Source organism: Engystomops pustulosus, chromosome 10 (genome assembly GCF_040894005.1).
Source record: "Engystomops pustulosus chromosome 10, aEngPut4.maternal, whole genome shotgun sequence".
NCBI lineage: Eukaryota > Metazoa > Chordata > Amphibia > Anura > Leptodactylidae > Engystomops > Engystomops pustulosus.
Window position 1 is genome coordinate 80,479,968 of NC_092420.1, and position 19,847 is coordinate 80,499,814.

The following is a 19,847-nucleotide window of genomic DNA, read 5'->3' on the forward strand; positions in this document are numbered from 1 at the left end:
CAACTTTGCCATTACTGACAAGATGTCTAATTCTTACCCTACCATTATGGAAAGGAGCACACAATGTGGTGACTTACTGCCGACCTTGAACTCGTAGGGTGTTTTCACAGGGACTTTTATAATAATTTTAAATCACCACTGCAGTTGGATGCACTCTGAGCCAATGCCAGTAATGGATGCAGGAGGAAGGAGGAGAAGAAATCCTTACTTTGGCCATTTCTATTGAACCTACACCTGGATTAGCTGAATGACAAACCTGCACATAACTTTTGCAGAATATTCCCTTTACATTTATCACAAAATAGCAGTATGATGCATTGAAGAGACAGAAATGCAACCAAGAATAAATGCGGATGGAGCAGATGATCGTAAGTGAAAACAGTCAAAATATAATACAGCTATAAATCGAGAGCCAAAAGATCAGATGCTGAACAGATTAAAAACAAAGTAATCAATCATAAAAGAAAAAAGCCATCTAAACTTTCAATATATTACACAAGTAAATGCAGGTTAGTCTCAACGTTTCACTTTCCTACATGGGGTGTGACCAAATTTAGTAGCAGTTATTGTAGGCATAAAATTTAAGTCTTCGGGCTCAGCCATTACACTCTGGTCCTCTTAAAAGGCAAAAATGTCGAGTGATTAAACTTGAGCCTTATTGCTCCTAGAAATTTGTGACATTACAACCCCCCTTAAAAAGGTGCACACCTCACATATGGCAATTATTCCTGCAGAGTTTACCCTAAACACCCAAAGCAAATTGTAGGTACAACTTTTGTTCAGGGTTGAACGAGTATTTAAAGGGCTTTAAGGGTTTTCCAGGACACTTATTCTGGCAAAATATTATGTATATAGGTAGAATAGGTTGAGTCCCAAATTTGAATAGATAAAACACCCCACAGACCAGCAGTTACCAAAAGCCAATGAGAATGGAGCTGTCTGTTCTGTTCTCAGAGGTCAGACCAGGTTACTGCAGACGAGCCCTATAGTTGTGAATAGGAGCCATAGTTCCGCCACTAGTCGCTTCCAGTTTTACTTTATATTTAAAGTCAGTAGAGACAAGCTGACCAAAATGTTTGCATTGGGGTTCTGCCCATCCGATCCAGACACATTCCCGGCCGACCATCCAATCTGGCAAATTGATGCCATTAGCAACTGGACTTGGCCAATGGTAGCTGTAGCTAGGGGCGTCAACTTGCTGAATTGAATGGTCGGCCGGGAATAAGAACTGATTGCGCAGGCCGACAACAAACATCAGGATGATCAGCTGATCTGTTGGAGCGCTAGAATCCCTTTAATATGATATTAAGGACCCTTTTCTAGGACAGATTGTCATTACTTTAAGTATCTTGTTTACCTTAGCGAGAGGGCAGCCATTCCTGGTAAATATCTACTAGCACTGGCGAGTTACAGGTCAGTGAAAAGCTAGCGGGGCAGCTTTTATTGCATAGGAGGAGACAACACATTCAATTACTGTGCATTTTATAGAAAAGACAGACATTTACGCAAACTAAAATTCAGAACAAGTCGTATAAATGCAATTCTAACGTCATACCAGGAATACTTGCAGAAAAAGCATTTCAGCTACTTAATGTCAGGAGACTAAATACTGAGACATAAACCTACCCCTAAACGTTCCCTCGGCTTAACACTCATACGGATAGCACAAGAAACAGAGCAGTCAGTCTAAATTACTTTTGTTTGTCCTGTCCGTAAAAGCAATGTAATCAAATTCAGTGCACTACAGAAAATGTTAAAAATCAAACTATCTACATAAAATCATCAGACACTGCTGTACAAAAGTAATAACTTTGAGGGCAAAAATATAAAATCAGTTGAAAAAGCATCAACAGTGATCAGAAAAACAGTCTGCACTATAATGCATTATTACGGTGTTACCTTCTACATGAGCCCTTCTAGGTCCATGCTCATCGGCTCACCAATGGCATACACAGAAAGGATTCCTCCTTATGGGTGGGAACTACCTCAGGACCTGATATTAAGAGCTATCATTTGCAGCATCTTCAGCACTGTGTGTGAAAATGAAGGCAGGATTTTGAAACTTTCTTTTTAACGTGGTACAGAATTATGCAGGACTTTACATTTTGTTTCAGAAATTACGAAACAAATGATCTTCGGAAAAAAAACACAACAAGATCATATTTGGCTCATTCAACAATTTGCATAAAAATAATTATATCTGCCATCATGTACTGTCAAGAGCTTCAAATGCAGTGAAATCTAGCAGGACATTATGTGCCTTTACTACAGAAATAAGAACAATGTCTGAAAAGGAAAACAAAAAAAAAAAAGAAACACCTCCCTAACAAACATAACATTCAGTCCAATGCTGGAGTAGATTTTGGCATAGAAAAGCACAAATCTTTAAATAATGGGACAACAGGTTAATGCAACTTTTGCTTCCTTAGGTTGTGCTTACCTGACACATTGTGCAGCAGAACCTAAGGTGGAAGATCAGGGAAGGCACTGATGTATTAATATTTCAACTCTTTCCAACTATATAGAAATTTTTGACCTGAAATGAATTAGACAGCCTCCAATTGTAAAGGTCATACGTAATCTGAATGGTGTATATATAGATAAGCTCAATAAACGAGTGACTTTATCAAGACAAAACGTCATGCAGAATATCATTCAACGCCCCACCTGTTTCATAGACAGAAGTGGAGAAATCAAAGGAAGGTACAGTAGAGAAATTATAGTAAAAACATTGTCTACATGATGAACTCAGTCAATATATACTTTATTTTACAAGAGCAAACGTCAGAATTAAAAATTCAACAGACTAGTTTATGCCAAGTAAAAAGAAGGCACACAGCCTTGAAGATAAACTCACATATACAGTTTCCCTGCAGAACTAGAGCTCTGTGCACACTGCATTTGTGTACAGTAAGAGGTATATAGCAGGAATTTCCCTACATATACCCGATGGAAGGTGTAGGCTGTATAAATTGACAGACTACAAATACAAAGAGCAGTACCTTTTATTGTATCGCCAGCCTATTCTATGTTCCAACAGTGGTGGCGAACCTAGGCCACGGATGCATGCAGGCTTTTACCCCGGCAAAATGTTCACCAGACATTTCTCCAGGTACCCTTCTGCAGTCCCAGGCAGCACAGTACCCGCTGCCCACAGTGCAATTTTTAAGCAATACATCCAGTTTTTTCCCTGGGGTTGCAACAGTGAGATGGTGCATACAGGGTTGACTCATCATTGGAGCTGCAGGAGTTAGACATTGTGACTGCCCTAGAAAGTGGCTCCAATCATAATCAGGATTTCCCATCCTTTCAAAAAGGTATGGCTCCTTAAAACGACAATAAGGTAGAGAGCTGAGGGGGGGGGGGAGTTAGCAATAAAGAACTGCTTAAATAGCCATGTGGGAACATTGCAATAAATGAGCAGGTTTTAGGTTGTGCTATAAAAGGTTCGCCATCACTGATAGAGCATTCAAGCCTTTTATAGGCAAAAATCTTCACTGAGGCCCACAGATATATTTTCTGAAGCTTTTCCCAGCTTATATGAAACAGTGTGTACAGAGCAATTTTTTTTTACTCATGTCATCTTTCTATAGTCAAAACAAATACTTACCTACAAAAGAAAACCCTACAATTATGGGCTGTAGATATATGGGTATGGGGCACCATGTTACTTACAGTGCATAGAAAAATCATCACTTGTTCTTGCCAAAACGGGAGCTATTGTGCTATTTTGCATCAATACTTCGAGCAGTTTCACAAAGCAGAGTTCCCTACATAAATCTGTCGGTTTGATGTCCAATTTAAAAACCCCAAACCAGCCATATTGAACATGCAAGGAGCTCAGCTATGCGAAATTGCAACTCAGTCTAAGATTGTGGAAGCCAAAACAATCCATAAAGAATAAATTTCAGAAAATAAGTGGCGAATTTACCCACAAGAATAAAATGACAATACATTTGCACTAAACCACTTCTCCCCTAAAAAAATGTCAAGTTACTGTACTATACAATAACCTACTAGAGTGGCAGTCAGTATAAAGAAAATATAGGAAACTGGTTACTACATATTTGTAAAATAAAAAACAGCACACAGTCAGTAAGTAAATAAGTCAATTTATGAAAAAAAAACAAAGCGCATAAAAATGTAAACTGGTATGGAGACAAATTTACAGGTCTGAACAGTGGTCATATTAATGCAGGAAAATGTATGCTATAAAGTTATATACATGCAAGAAAGTTGTTACGTTGTCTAGTCATAACAGTAAAATTAAAGTGTCAATGGAAAACAAGTGAACTATTTTCTGCTATTAAAAAAAAAAACTGAGCCTCTTCCCTATGCATTTCATCCTTGCAAGGTATTCATAAAATAAAAGCGTTCATTTATCAAGTTTTTAAATACTCACATATCCGACTTACCGACACAGGAGGTTTCATATCATTTATTGTAAAGCACAAAACAGGCAATTTTTTTTTTTTTTTTTTTAAAAGTGATAAAGTATACATTGAAAAAAGTACATTTTGTATCACAAAGCATTGACCACATAATAGTTGCAAATACATTTGCTGGAATGTGTACATCTACACTAAGATACTAAAAACAAACCAAGTCTTCATTTCTACACAGAAATATATCCTCCTACCAGTCAGTAGTGATAGTTTATGTACATTTTCAAAAACAAAACATTTTTTTTTAAACCAAAAGAAAAATTAAGATCTTCATCAAGGCGTCTGCATCCAAACATTTAACAAACGTTTTCCCCAACACAATGAAGCAAATACTGTACTGTCCACTTCGCATTATTGGCCCTGTGCAGAGGAAATACATAAGAGATACACAAAGTGTTAAAACAAGAAATTCCTTTTTAAGGAAGCCAACTCAGGAGAGACCCTAAGGAAAAAAAGGGTTAAACAAATAAATGTTGGCTGCTTCCTGTATGTTTTCATTTACCCTGAAAGGGGAAAATGTTGTGATCACACAAACATGTGCTGGACAGGAAAGCTTTGCAATATAGCTTTTTTGTTGAAAGGGAGAATAAAATTTCCCCAAAATATAAAATTTGCAAGACTATTTTTAACTTCTTACCTGTGGTGCAGGAGGGTGCTGTGGCATTGGCTGTGGACTTGTCTGAGCATAGTATGCCGCTTGCTGTCTGTAGTATTCTGCCCATGCTGCGCTATAATCTGCTTGGCCAGCAGGTGGAGCAGCCCCTGCAGCTGGAACTGTTTGTCCTAAACAAGTAATGCAGTTTCAGTATGAGTACAAGTAGCATGTAAAAACCTATTTCACAAGATGCACACAAAAATTTAAAAAAACTCAAGGTATTTAACAGCCAGAGCACTAGCCACGGTTGCAAACTTTGCATCAATATACAAGAAATCTATATGAAGTGCTTTTTTCTCTCAAGCTGATTTATACTATGAAATCTAAGCTGAATTCTACCTTGCTAGCAAGGTAGAAGCTCAATGAGGCATCAGACCATGGTTCTATAAAGCGGAAGTAGCAATAAGGTCTGCCAATGCTGTGCAAAAGTTGTAATGTAAACCAAGACTAAAGATAACCAAAGACCCTGAAACAGATGCAGTATACTTGCCTTGCTTTTTATAGTATTCTTCCCATGCTTTAGAATAATCTTGTGGAGGTGCTTGTTGTCCTAAGTAGTTAAAAGGGTTTTTGAAAAATTTAGTGACAAAAAACACACAAGTTCTTCCACAAAGCCAAGTGTAAGCCATTATATTCACATACCCATTTTTTTGTAATACTCTTCCCAAGCTTTTGTGTAGTCCACTTGCCCTCCTTGGGGTGCAGCTGGGGGTTCAACTAAATTAAAAAACAAAAAAAAAAAAACATTACAATGAAAATAAGTCGCATGAAAATGTCAGAAAAAAAAAAAAAAAAAAAAGAGCAAAACAAGGAGCAGTTAAGGGTTCCAAATGATTGCATGCAAAGCATGTAAGGTGTATGCAAAAAGGTTGACATGCCACCTAAAAAGGGGGCAATCTTTAGGCAATCCACAGGATGCCTAACAGGAAAGTGACATATTGGACAAACTAAAAAAAGCAAAGTCAAGAGTAAAAAGGCCAGGACTTTGAGCCAATAAAATAAAACAGAAGGAGTTAAGGAGTTTTGCTACCTTGTCCATTAGTTTGGTTTGTGGCTGGTCCAGCAGATGGAGCTGCAGGTGGTTGGGGTGCTTGCTGTTGATAATAGTGAGCATAATAAGCTGCCCATGCTGCAGAATTGGGGTCTGTTCCTGCTTTACCTAAAATTAAACATCACACTCTTATAGTGTACTTAATAGAAGCCCCTCTAAAATTCCCAAATCCCCCATTATGTATGTGAAGCGCTAATATTTTCATATTTTAAGTATCTTTGCCCCAGAAACCTCTACCTGAGATTCAGTGTAATAACTACTCCTGCACTACAAAGTCCGAACCAATTTAGAACTACAGAAATATCCGGCATATAAGGGTCCTACAAGAACTGTGTACTGGGCATTTTTGGAAAGCTTAAATTTTCATGAAATTGCTTTATCATGAAACCATTACATTTTACCGTAAATAAAGATTTATTTATTTTTTTTACAAAACTATAGCATTGAAGATGCAACACCTAAAACTTGTGTTGCTAAGAGGGAAAAAAAAAAAAAAAAAGTGCTGACCGATTTAATAGGACAACTATTCAACCCCCCCCCCCCCCATTAGCAAATTTAAAACCAAGAATCTCGATAATCTAGTTAGTGCTGCATCACCAGAAAATGTATATTTTAATTTCGCCAATTGTCCAACTTCATTATGGGAGAGTAAAGTGGACACTAGCAACTGAATACAGGCTGTAACCAAGGACAATGGTAGGCAAGGAATATATTCCCACAAGACTCCACTTATTACATAGAATTATCGTTGGGGGATAGAAACTTAATGTTCACTTGTTCACTTACAAGCACCACACATTTATTGAAACCTTTATGGGGAAGGGGAGGAATCACTTGTTTGGAAACCTCTACCAAAACATGCTATAGAGAATGAAGGCTTAGGTCATATTGTTGTGGAGTCATAAGGTGCAACAAAAACCATAACTGGATGGCACAGATGCATGTTAAGAAACATGTCACCCACTGCCAGTATCCACTAAATGAAGCATTATGAGCATTCATGATTCCAAAAAGGAAGGGATAAAGAAAAAATAAAATTTCATGATCACGGCAATGAAGCACATGCATATACTTTTTTTTGCAATACAACTTAAAATTTGGGAAAACCACAAATCAAGCACAAACCCATTTATGCAATTTTACACATGTTAATCAAATATGACAATATTCCATAAGGGGTAATGAGGGGTGAACAAAAACAGTTGACAGAACTTACTTGGATCTGCTGGGGCCGGCTGCTGCCAGTGTGGGTATGCATTTCCCCAGCCCTGAGGGGCGTATGGTGCAGGGGGACCACTTAAAATGAGAAAATAAACTTCAGTTAATTTGTACAGAAACCAATTAACAGCATACAAGGAGAGTTACTCAATACTTACTGGGGTGCTGGTCCTGGGGGACCAGGAGTATATGGTGGTGGGTTGTAAGGGCCCATTGGTGCACCAGGGCCTGGCGGTCCTGGAGGTCCATGGGGTCCAGGTACACCACCTGGAGGACCATGCGGAACTGGAGGACCTAATGGATTTACAGGACCCTAAGAAGAAAAAAAAAAAAAATTATATATACACACGTTATCCATCAAGCATTGTTTTGATACAACAGTTAATGGTAAAGCTGATTTTTCCATACACTCTGCAGCAAATGCCTTACCCCAATCTTCTCTTCAATAAGTTGCCTTGCATAATCTATCTGCTGGGGAGTTCCACGAATAGTAAATAACTTCATGTTTGGATCAGAATTTGGTGGAGGATTCCTTTGCAGCTCTATCCTGGCACCAGACTGTTGACTTATGCTTTTAATAGTTTCACCCCCTGCAAAACACAAAGAATAGAAGTCTATTAGCAGTCATATCACAACAAATATCCTCATCCACTTGGACACTGGCTATATACATTATTTGCAGAAAACCTCAAAAGTGAATACAGTCTTCATGGGAAGCATTTGGTATCCTTTTTAAAAGGGAACCTACCACCACAGATCTACCTATAAAAACTGTACCTTAGACGTTTTTCGGATATGCAATTTGTGATTGTCTGGTCTTTGTGACTCTTCTCTCCCTTAAGCTAGCAGTGAACCACACCCGTTTATTTTGACTGACAGCTCTGCTTCTCTTCAAATCCCTGCTCCGCCTCCTTGTACTGAGGGACCGACTGCTAATATTCAACTACAGACAAATAAAGCTCTATGTGCAGAGGGGAAATCGTGTAATTTTTTTTTTTACATGTGCCTTGTGTTACATTCATGTCATGTGTCCAGAGTGACATCGCAGGTCCTTTAGTCTTCTAAGAATAGCAAACTGTACACCATGCATGTCATAGCATGAAATCACAGCAGCCTCCATGGAGGATGGAGAGTTGTAGCAGTCCATGAAGGCTGCTGTGTCTCCATGTGGTCAGATAAATGTATGGGGTAGTTTTCTATTAAGAGGCTAAAGTACCTGAGATGTCACTCTGGTCACTTGACAGGACCTGTGACCAGTGAGGCAAAGGCATGGGGAGCATAAGATGGGAGGGCCCTGCCAAGGACACGCCCCATCTGACAGGTAAAAGGCAATTTATGTGGATGTGATCAAAACCATTTTTACCTAAAGAGGAGGGGGGGGGGTGTCAGTCAGTTATTAGAGCTCTTTAGAATGTCACTAGCTGTATGTGCAACAGGTTGCCCTTTAGTAGGGGTTGCAATTGTATATGGAGCATTGTTGCCCGTCATACACTAAAGAATGCAGGATCCCTATCCTACTTTCAAGCTCCAGACCAGCAATCACTAATGGAGCAGTAAAATGTAAGAAACAAATCTGATAAAAAACCTTTTCCAATTATGAGTCCAGTTTTTACTGTCAGGACAAAGAAATTGAACTCCTGTAGTCCTCCTGGAGGGCCCATGTTCCAGTTTCCTTGACCTCTGCCTCTTCCCCTTCCACCTGGACCAGGACCACCATTATTTCCAGCCTGCAAAATAGAAAGACTTGTCAGAGGCTGGGAATTAGTAAAGGCATAAAACAAATGGAAAATTCCAGGAGCTTACATTTTTTACCGAGTTACAGAACCAGAAGACGCACAAAGCCCTGAATGTTTAAAAGTACAAAATAATACCAACAACTAATATGGTGTTTGGCACGTGCGACACCTCAAAACACCATGCAAAAGTTAAAGGGGTATTCCTAACATCCACTAGATGGGTCATTAATAGATGGGTGCAGTTCCCAGAAAAGAGCCCCGCATCCAACTCAAATTGAAGTCCACTGACCACTTTCCAGTATCTGGGCTAAATGTGCTAGTATGTGCTGCACACGCTGCATTGAGCCTGGCTGCAGCAACTAAATCAGCGGCACTCCATTGCCAGAAGTGGAAAATCTATAATATATTTCTATATTAAAACAAACCTGGACACTACGGAGCAAGTCATTAATAATGTCCGCTGCATGCTGACACCTATCTGGAGGACCAGTAATCTGCGCTATTCTTTCCGGAGTTGATCCATCATCTGCAACAGAAAGCAATTGTTAGAAGACATATATACAAGTACTTCTAAACCACCCAACCAGTCCCTGGAAAACACATACCTGGTTTAAACTGTATCCTAACGCCTGCATCATTCTGAATTTTCTTGATCATTTCACCGTTTCTGCCAATTACAATTCCAACTGCAAATCGTGGTATTGGGACCTGAAACAAGATATACACATACACCATTACCAATCTTGGCACATTAATACCATTTACCTTGATGTTATGTCAGAGACAGATGGACATTAATGGAACACCCATTATCCAAGAAGTATACTTACATCGATCCCTTCATTACCGCCTATTCTTGAACCGTATTCATTTCTTGGTTCCCTGAAACCTCCTTGGTCACGAATTAATTCTAATACCATATCTTTCGCTTGCTGTGAAGATAAATTTAGGATGTTAAAGTCTGAATTCTGAGCTTTAAGTCATCTAGGCTGATTTCTCTGTCTCTTACCTGTACTTTGTATGGATCCCCAGTAATTCTTAATGGCTTGTCTGCTCCTGTGTTCTGAGGTCCATCTTGAATCATCACCATTTTAACCCCTGCACGCTCCTGTTTTGAATTTAAAAGTTCATTTTAACCAAAGGCTAAAATAATTTACAAGCAATGCCAACAACAAGAGTTTATGGTCGTACCTGTAGCTGCTTAATGGTCTCACCGCCTTTGCCAATAACCAAACCAGCTTTGCTGGCTGGAATCATGATTTCCTGAACTGTATTTCCGGGACCATCTCCATGATGATAAGGTGTGGGCCTTCCCTTTTCCACTATCTGATCGAGTAGCCTCTTTGCCTCTCTTTAGTGAAAAAAGAGAAGTCAATAAAGCTCCAAAAGAATAGAAAAAGATCAAAAATGGAGAAAAAAAAAAACGTAATAGTTGTACTTACTGAACAGAATCAGGGCTGCCTGTCAATGTGCAGGACCTGTCTGGCATACCACCACTATCTGAAATTAGACATTTTGTTTATAAGCACATGGAAGACATTAAAAACAACAACAACAAAACGGTTACTGGTGGAAACCCATTTTCCCAGGACCACAACTTTGGCTCTACATTTGCAGCAGCCCACTGTGTACATTCTATCACATTTTCTGTTAAGAGACCACTGCATCATCAAAGCAGATTGTACCAGTTCTGATGTGTGTAAAATTACATATATAAAAAAAAACTTACCAGGAGCAATTTGAATCTTGCACCCAGATTCTTGCTGAATGCGTGATATTTGTTCACCTCCTCTTCCAATTACTGGGGGAAAGTATAAAGCACAACATCAGGAAAACAGTGCAACTTAACTCAAATTTGTTTTGTTTAAATATAAATCTTAAACTCCTGAAGTTTAACTATATTACTCATATCTAAGGGCATTTTTCAGAATTTCTAAATTTTAAGCAAATATGTTCATTAGGTCTTATGAGAATACAGCCCTGGAAGAAATCAATGAAATGTCCACCTGAGAACATATTGGTTGTCAAAAAGACTGCTTGGAAATGATAGGGATCCAGAGTTGGATGAGGTGGTAAGAGTAGTGTATAGTAACACCATTTAAACCTACGTTTAAGTAAGGAAGAGAAAAAAAAAATATCTTAAAGACCATGAATTTAAAGCGTACTTACTGAATCCAACCATTCCATCAGGGACCTTGTACTCTTCTGATAGAACAGCCCTAAAGAATAAAAACATTTATATACTTAAATGACCAGAACCTTATGATAGAATAGTAGCCCTGCTTTGCAAGGCAGCTACAATAATTTTCAATTTCAATCTGCGAACCAAAATCAAATAAAATGGGCTCATCTGCATACTTGGAATTATGTAGTTATATTTAAATTCCACAGTTAACATCGCTAATATTTCAGTTATGGAATAGCATAAAGTATATTCAGAAGACTTTTGTACACCTTCATTTGCACAATGTGTGTACAGAAGAGTTCTATCTGTACATGTTTACATGTACATGCAAAAAAAGATCACTTGCATTTTTAATTTCTACAGTTTTTGACTAACCACACAAATTAGCTTGTTATAGTGACCGTTTACTGCCAGAGCCTATGGGAAACCGGCAAGAAGCAGCAGCATTGCAGGTGGACACTCGGCGATCACAGAAAAATAGGTTTCATCCAAAATACATAAATTAAGGTTTTCTTTTGATACTACTCGTTTTCAGTAGATCAGGGGGGAAAAAATGGAGGTCATGTACAAGTTTTCTACGAAACAGGAGCACAACACAACTTACCTCTGTTGTTGGTGCATTGGAGGCATTGATGACTGGACTGAAAGGGAAAGATTGCTATTAGAACATTCCTCTAACAAACCTAATAAAAGATTAATGTAATGTTTAGTTTGAGCACTTACAGTCATTGGTAGGAGCAACTTTCTTTGCTTCAGGTTGATCTATAAAACAAAAAAAAAAAAAAACCACACACATTGAAAATGGCCATTTGAATGAAATTAAAGCTGTACACAGAAGACTGTATACGTTAGCTCCTGGAACATATTACGGGAGAAGAAAAGCAAAACAAGGCAAGATCCAGCATTGGGTCAAATTGTGCCCAAGAGAATTACTAGTAGTCAAGAGAATCCTCAGTGTAAAAGGAGAAGAGAACACAAGAAATGATCATGTGAAGTTTATTGAAAAAGACCACATTTGTCCCCCAAGCATCCCAATGATACAACAGTTGCAGACATCCAGAGGCATCAAACTGGGTAGATACAAGATAGATAAACACTATTGCACAAGAATGACATATACAGGCGGTCCCCTACTTAAGAACACTCGACTTACATACGACCCCTAGTTACAAACGGACCTCTGGATATTGGTAATTTATTGTACTTTAGTCCTAGGCTATAATAAACAGCTGTAACAGTTATCACAGGTGTCTGTAATGAAGATTTATTGTTAATCCTAGTTCTTATGACAATCCAACATTTTTAAAATCCAATTGTCAAAAAAACCAAAAAAGTTCTGGCTGGGATTACAATGAAAATATACAGTTCCGACTTACATACAAATTCAACTTAAGAACAAACCTACAGACCCTATCTTGTATGTAACCCGGGGACTGCCTGTAGAGGAAGTAATTTTAGAAGTTTGAAAGGAATAATACAACCTTTAAAAACACATTAAAATGTTATTTGCAAGGTAAAACTTTCACCTAGAGTCAGACGTTAAAATAGCAAGACCAAAAAGGACTCAAGAATGTCTGTATAAGAAGACCTCATGACATCAGGGAAAGGGGATAACAGCAGAGAAGTCACCAGAAAACAAACAGGAAGTTCATAGACATGAGGCAACAATGAAAGGGGAACTGTATACCACAGACCTCCTTTTACACCCAATAAAGTTTGTGAACCTACGTGAATCTGATGAAAGTTCCACATCAAAAAACGCACCTCCGTCATCCAGTGGCCTCTTCTGCCCAGCAAAGCCATAGTCATTGCTGTTAACAGCCGGTGGTCCAGAATCACCTCCAATTTTTGCAGCGATCTGTTGGGGAAATGAAGTCATTAATAGGATTGCTCACTATAGAAAAGTCACACATCAGCCTTTCACTGATCATTCCTCATTTCTTAGCCAGAATAACAAACCTCTTTACTCTACAGGACCGGTACTACTACTTAGGTTTTCTGTGTGTACAATTCTAGTATCCCATGAGTCTGTCTCCAATCAGTTTTGTCTTTATATCACACTTTCACTGTTTCTCTGTAGCAGTTCCAGTTACATGCTTTCGGCACTAAAAGGCTGTGCATCTATTAAAAGTTCTGTGCTGCTTTACTGATATGTAAAGTGAAACCCCCCGTCTTACCTCATCATAAAATGGCAGGAGGCTTCACTTAAAAAAAGCAGTGAACGTTTATGGATGCATATTGCTAAATTACCCAATATCCTGCCCCCTACACTTCCACAAAACATGAGGTAAGGTGCCCAACACCTTTAAGCATATGGGGATCTATGAATCTCCCATTACAGAAAGATCTTTCTATTCAATGGTCTGAACATGTTATACATGGGGTTGTGGGGGGTTATAAACTACATTTCCAGTTAACAATCCAAAGACTCAGGATTCTTCACAGCGAGAATTTTGTATGCACTGTTTTCAGTAGAGTGTTACGTTAACGCCTCAAGCTGATGTACCCTGCCTAACAAAAGTACAGGATTCGCAGCTATCTCAAGCACAAAGGTCTTGAATGGAAGTGCCAGATAGACCTGAGCGCTGTGTTCGGCATTTTCCGACGTTACCATACAACTGAATGGAGCCTCAGCACAATTGCTCAACCTTCTTGCAGAGAGCACAGAAATCATGTTGTTATCTATACTACTGGGATGGGGGGCAGTCTGACCTTCACTGGCCTATCCTGTGGGTGATTATGTAGTTTGATTGTATGGGGGTTTGAGTTTAATTGTATGTAAATATCCAGAAGATCCAAAGATTTTTAGTATGATCACAATTTAAAGAATAGCACAGTTTCAGGTCACAGCTATACGGAGCTCACTGCTCATCCTCCCCGACTGTATACTTATGGTATAGAAGCTATAGCACAGGATACACACATCATCCAGCTATGTAAATCGTTAACACTGTTGTAGGGTCAGAGGATTGTAAGCAAATGAAAGGAAAGAGGGAACATATAAAATCAAAATAGGATAGGAGAGGCTGCACTGCTAAGTAATGGGGTGTAATACAGGTGGGTACAGGAATTAAGAGATATCCTTGAAATATTTATTTTGAATTAAAAAAAAAAGAATAGAAAAGTGTAAAATTATCTGTATTTGGCATAATAAAATGGACAACTCCACTCAGTGCTTTGTGTAACAACTTCCACAGAAGAAAACTCAATGTGAACACAACCCAAGTTGCAGCAAATGTACAAAACTGAGGTAAAATTATCACTTCAGAGGCTGGAAAAACCGACTAACACAAAATCCGCATGGAAACTTGTGAGAACAAAACACTGAGGTGATTTAGGAAAAATTGCTATAAAATACGACGAAGTAGAGGTAATGTAGATAAAGGGTAATGTGTGTGTGCGCACAGGGCAGAGCAGTGAGCGGCCTCCGCCCCGGCTCCCTCACAGGATGTCCCGCGTTCACCCTTGCGGCCTGCGCCAGGCCCGGGCTCCCTCTCTCCATTTCCTCGCTCTCCCCTCGCGTTCCCGCCCTTACCTGTCTCGCCCTCTGCAGCGCGTCCTTGAAGGCGTCGTTAACAGCTCCTCCGGCGCCGGAATTGGGTGGTGGTACGGTGGAATAATCTGCCATGTCAGCGGAGCTCGCAAGCTGGTGATCCTTGTGTGTCGTCGCCGCCGCACCGTGTGAGTGAGGGCAGAGAGAAAATGGCGCCCGAAGTCCTCGCTGCTAACCCCGCGTTGCACTAAGATCTCGCGAGAAGGCGCCTCGCTGGGGGTTGGCCTGCGCGCGCACTCTCGCGAGATCCTGCCCTGACTGACTGGGATGTGTTGCTGTTGGCGGGCTTTAGCCAGGGGAGGGGAGGAAAATGGCGGGCGGTGTGTGAGGGGGAGAGTGGAGAGACCTATGACCGGCTGCATTATTCTTTTTAATAAGTGCATATAGTTTAACATTTAATGGTTAAATAAAATTAAAGAACTGGTGAAAAAATATATAACAATAAATAAAATACAAATAAATATATTTAAAAAAATCAATAATTATCTATATGTTTTTTTTCTGTGGAACTGGAAAAAGAAATTGGTCTTTTTTTTATTTATTTTACACAGATCCAAAATAAGTAGCTTTATGTCCATTTATGACAGTGGATTCCCATGTGGTGTTTTTTCATGTTTTTTTAAACGCACCTAAAACACAAGTGCCAGTCGCTTTTTGTTTGGCCAAACCCCCACCCACTTGCGTTTTTTGTTGCGTTTTAAAACCAGACAAAAAAGCAATGTGGAATTCCACCCTGAGGCCAGTTTCCCACATGCCATTTTCGTTGCGTTTTTAAACGCATCCAAAATGCGAGGGGTTGATCTTAGGTACATGTCATGGCAGTCAAAATGGCAGACATCGGCAAATGTAGAAAAATTTGTGACTTTTGAGCAACTCTTTAGGAAATAGTTGCAAAAAAACCCCCAACTGCCTCACATCTCATATATATCTTATCCTTTGCTGGATTTACACAAATGTTTGCCCGCCTGGCCCTGAATATGGCTGAAGGGAGAGCATACTTTATCTTTTTGCGGCTACGGAACGGTACGGTGAGCACCCCTTGTGTTACTGGTTTATCGTGCTTCATTTTGATGTTAGATTTCCTTTTTGTATTTGGATGTTACTTACAGTCCTCTTGTGGCAGGGGAAGTATAAGTCCACGGTCACACGTACCGCTAGGCGTCCGTCATAACGCGACGCTAGCGCGCAGGGGGAGGTCCTCGGCCCGAACGCACATGCATTTCCAGGGAAACGCATGCGATTTTTAAGCCGATCGCATGCGTTTCTCTGGAAATGCATGTGCGTTCGGGCCGAGGACCTCCCCCTGTGCGCTAGCGTTGCGTTATGAACGGACGTCTAGCGGTATGTGTGACCGCAGCCTAAAGAGGGCTTATGGGCTGAGCCTTCTTCATTCTCACTGGGTCTTTGCTGCATAATGTAATACAGTAGTATTGCAGTATATGATAGGAGTGATCAGACCCCCTAGGGTTCGAGTACCAACAGTTGACACATGGTGGTGGCAGCATCATGCTATGGGGGCAGGGACAAGACGACTGGTTGTAACTAAATGAAAGATGAATGTGGCCAAGTACAGAGATATACTGGATGAAAAACTCTTCCAGATGATCTGGGTCTCAGACTGGGCCGAAGGTTCCCCTTCCAACAAGACAATGACCCTAAGTACACAGCTAAAAAACAAAGCAGAGGCTTCAGAGTATATCTGTGACCATTCCTAAGTGGCTCAGACAGAACCCGGACCTAAACCCGATTGAGCATCTCTGGAAATGGCTTTCACCATCCAACCTGAGGGACCTGGAGAGGATCTGAAGAGGTAGAAGATCCCCAAATCCACATGTGAGAAACTTGTTGCATCTTCCCAAGAAGACTCCTGGCTGCACCAGCTCCAAAGCTGCTTCTACTCATCACTGAGCAAAGGGGCTGGATACTGATATTGTGATATTTCAGTATTTCTTGTCCCAGCTACAACAAGAGCCGGGCTCCTGAATTTTCCACGTGAATGAAGTGATGGAGCGCGTGCCTTCATTTCATAAGGAACAAGGTGGGCTACGCAAGAGGGCGGGTGGTAGACTGAGGACACAGTAGACAGGGTGTGTACATGACATCTATCTATTGTTATGTAAAAGAGGAACAAGAGGGAACAATAATATAAAGAACCATGTAAATAAAGCTCCTGTTTATAGTTAAGAGAAGAGGTGAGACGTCCCATTCATTGTGGTAGAAAGTTACAGGTCATGATTAGCAACAGAAACCTTCCAGATGTTTATTATGACCAAGATAGATAATCTCATCTTTAACCCTTAGAGGACACAGCTAGTTTTTTGGTCTTCAGGAAGTGGCCACTTTTTCCATCTTTTCCAGTCAAATACTAAAAAAGTACGACCCCTACTGACCGACATCCCGGCTTATCTTAAAGATAACGAGAGTTCCACATGGTTTAAATAAGAAACAAGATCTGATTCACTTCTGTTAAAGTACTATTCCCCCGTGTATTATTTAACATGCATTGCTTGTAAAAACATATTGTTTTGTTTTTAAAACATATCTTTTTATACATGTTTTCAGCATGGTATGAGTTAAAACTTGTCTGTGAAATCATGTGATCTGGAAGTGACGTATATAAAGCAATTCTGTAGTAAATTGTGTAGAAGCCATGAATAAGGTCATGTACCGAAACGCGTAGGCTTGTTGCCTGTATGTCTTTTCCTTCCATCCGATGTACTGTGCTGTACATGCTCATTTTTAAAAGGATTAAATAAATGCTGCCAATTTTATCCATTTGCCGACTCTCCGTGCTCAGCTGGATGTACGTCCTTTTCTTCAATTATCTTAAAGATACGACTGCCTTCTTATTAGCCATCGAAGACCTGGTGTGGCAGGACAGATTTAATCTTGTCTCCATCGATGTGGAAAGTCTATATACCCGCATTCCGCAGGACTTAGGCGTTGATGCTGTCCGCCTGGTCCTGCGGAATGCGGATAAGGACGTTGAATACGTTGATTTTGTGGGTGACGCATTAGAATTCGTATTATCCCATAATGCATTTATGTTTGGGGATCGGTGGTATGCGCAGAGAGTGGGCACGGCCATGGGCACTCCAGTTGCCTGTACTTTGGCCAATATATTTCTGACGGTCTTTAAATCCCGCTTTGTCCACTCTCTGCGCAACCCATTCGCCAAACATATACGCACATACCTTAGATATGTGGACGATATATTTATGGTCTGGGACGGTTCACATGACCAATTTCGATCGTTTGTTGACTACCTCAACAGTGCCAATGACATGAACATGAAGTTTACGGCTATATTCGGAGGTGACTCTCTTGACTTCCTTGATGTGAGGGTGAAAGTGGTTAATGGAACGCTGTTTACTGAAGGTTTCAGAAAACCCACAGCGACAAATGCACTTCTACACCACAGTAGTTTTCACCCCCCGCATGTCAAAAACAGTGTACCATTTAGTCAGTTTTTACGTCTTAAAAGACTTAACAGTGACAGTTTACGCTTTGAACAACAAGCACAGGAATTGGCATTACGCTTTATACAACGGGGCTACCCAAAAGAAGGCATTCTTACCGCATTCAACAAAGCCAATGCAATTCCTCGACGGAGTTCACTCTCCAGTGTAAAGAAACGTGGCAACCAGGGTGGCACGAGATTTGCTTTCTCTTTTGACTTTAGCCCCCACGATGGTGCCATTCGTGAGGCTATTAATAAACACTGGAATGTGCTCCGCCAGGAACCAAAATTGGCAGAAATCACAGCTTGTAGGCCCCCTGTGACCTTTAGACGCAGGCCCACAGTAGGTACTGAGCTAGTCCGGAGTAGATACTCCGTTCCCAGACAAAGTTGGCTCAGTCAGGGTGCTCCTAGAGGCAATTATAAGTGTGGACACTGCAACTTTTGTATGCATAATTTACAAGCAAAAACCTTAAACTTAGGGGGAGTGAAAATTGTTGTGAAACACTTTATTACCTGTAGAACCACTTATGTGGTGTATGTCCTCATATGTACATGTAATAAATTTTATATCGGAAAAACTATTCGGAATATGTTTACGAGATTAAGGGAACACCTACATTCGGTGTCCACGGGTAACGGTTGTCCCAGACTGATTGAGCACATGAGGCTGCACCATTCTAATGAACCCAATCCACTCCGCTTCGCGGGCATAGAAAAAGCAGAAATTAATCCCAGAGGCGGCGATCGCCAGAGAGAACTCTTGCGCCGCGAGGCTAAGTGGATATTGAGGTGCAGGGCCATGGGCCCTCTCGGCATGAATGACCGTAATGATCTTAGCGTCTTCTTATGACTTTTGTAATAACATCGCTGGGTTCCGCCAAAAAAACTTACCGAATTCCACATAGGAAAAGTGCTTTTCTTCTGTACTCTCTTATTTGTTATTGTTTTTAAACACACTGTATGTTACGGACGACTGTCCAAGTTTGTACGCATTCACATGTGTTGTATTGTTGCTATGTATCTATGACAACCTCTCGGGGCTCGCGCTTATAATGCGCACGCCCCGGAAGGATGACGTCAGAGGCTAGAGGAAGCGCTACTCAGCGCGAAACGGCCCGTCGCCTTGCCGCACGTCGGCGTCCTGTATTACCTGCATATCTGTGAATAAAATTTGAAGACTGCATTGGTGAGTGCCGCGATTGTTTCTCTTCTTCTTTCAACTAAAAAATTAATCTTCTTCTTGCATCTTATTTTTTACATTTTTTTTGCTGATAAGCATGTAGCATTAATAATATATTACTGGTATTCTGTAGGTTGTTACAATTGGGACAATACCTAATTTATAGGTTTTTGTTTTGCTAATGTACAATTAACGGACCTTTCTTAAAAAAAAAAAATCTATCAATGATCTATCACTATATAACAACGTTTCTCCATTTTGCAACACAAAAAAAAACTGAATAAAAAAAAAGAATAAAGTTGACTTGTCAATTGGAGCGCACAGAGAAAGCTGTAAAAACTGCGTCCACAAGAAAATGGCG

General features: G+C 40.2%; 1 protein-coding gene across 4 annotated transcripts; it reads right to left on the minus strand.

Moving 5' to 3' along the window:
- Window positions 1-4,095: 4,095 nt before the first annotated feature.
- On the minus strand, window positions 4,096-15,024 carry FUBP1 (far upstream element binding protein 1). 4 transcript variants are annotated; one of them, XM_072128811.1, is made up of 21 exons: window positions 14,826-15,024; window positions 13,055-13,148; window positions 12,014-12,052; window positions 11,895-11,931; window positions 11,275-11,324; window positions 10,835-10,906; window positions 10,548-10,605; window positions 10,297-10,456; window positions 10,115-10,213; window positions 9,936-10,037; window positions 9,711-9,813; window positions 9,531-9,631; window positions 8,955-9,096; window positions 7,799-7,959; window positions 7,528-7,682; window positions 7,368-7,447; window positions 6,131-6,259; window positions 5,743-5,817; window positions 5,591-5,650; window positions 5,083-5,228; window positions 4,096-4,805 (listed from the first exon to the last, which is right to left on the minus strand). In XM_072128811.1, the coding sequence occupies exons 1-21, from the start codon at window positions 14,916-14,918 to the stop codon at window positions 4,797-4,799; spliced, it is 1,965 nt and encodes a 654-aa protein (XP_071984912.1). In that variant the 5' UTR covers window positions 14,919-15,024; the 3' UTR covers window positions 4,096-4,796. The 4 variants fall into 4 exon arrangements, with proteins under 4 accessions (XP_071984912.1, XP_071984911.1, XP_071984914.1 ...); XM_072128810.1 differs by having other exon boundaries at window positions 13,019-13,148; XM_072128813.1 differs by lacking the exon at window positions 6,131-6,259.
- Between the last annotated feature and the right edge of the window lie 4,823 nt (window positions 15,025-19,847).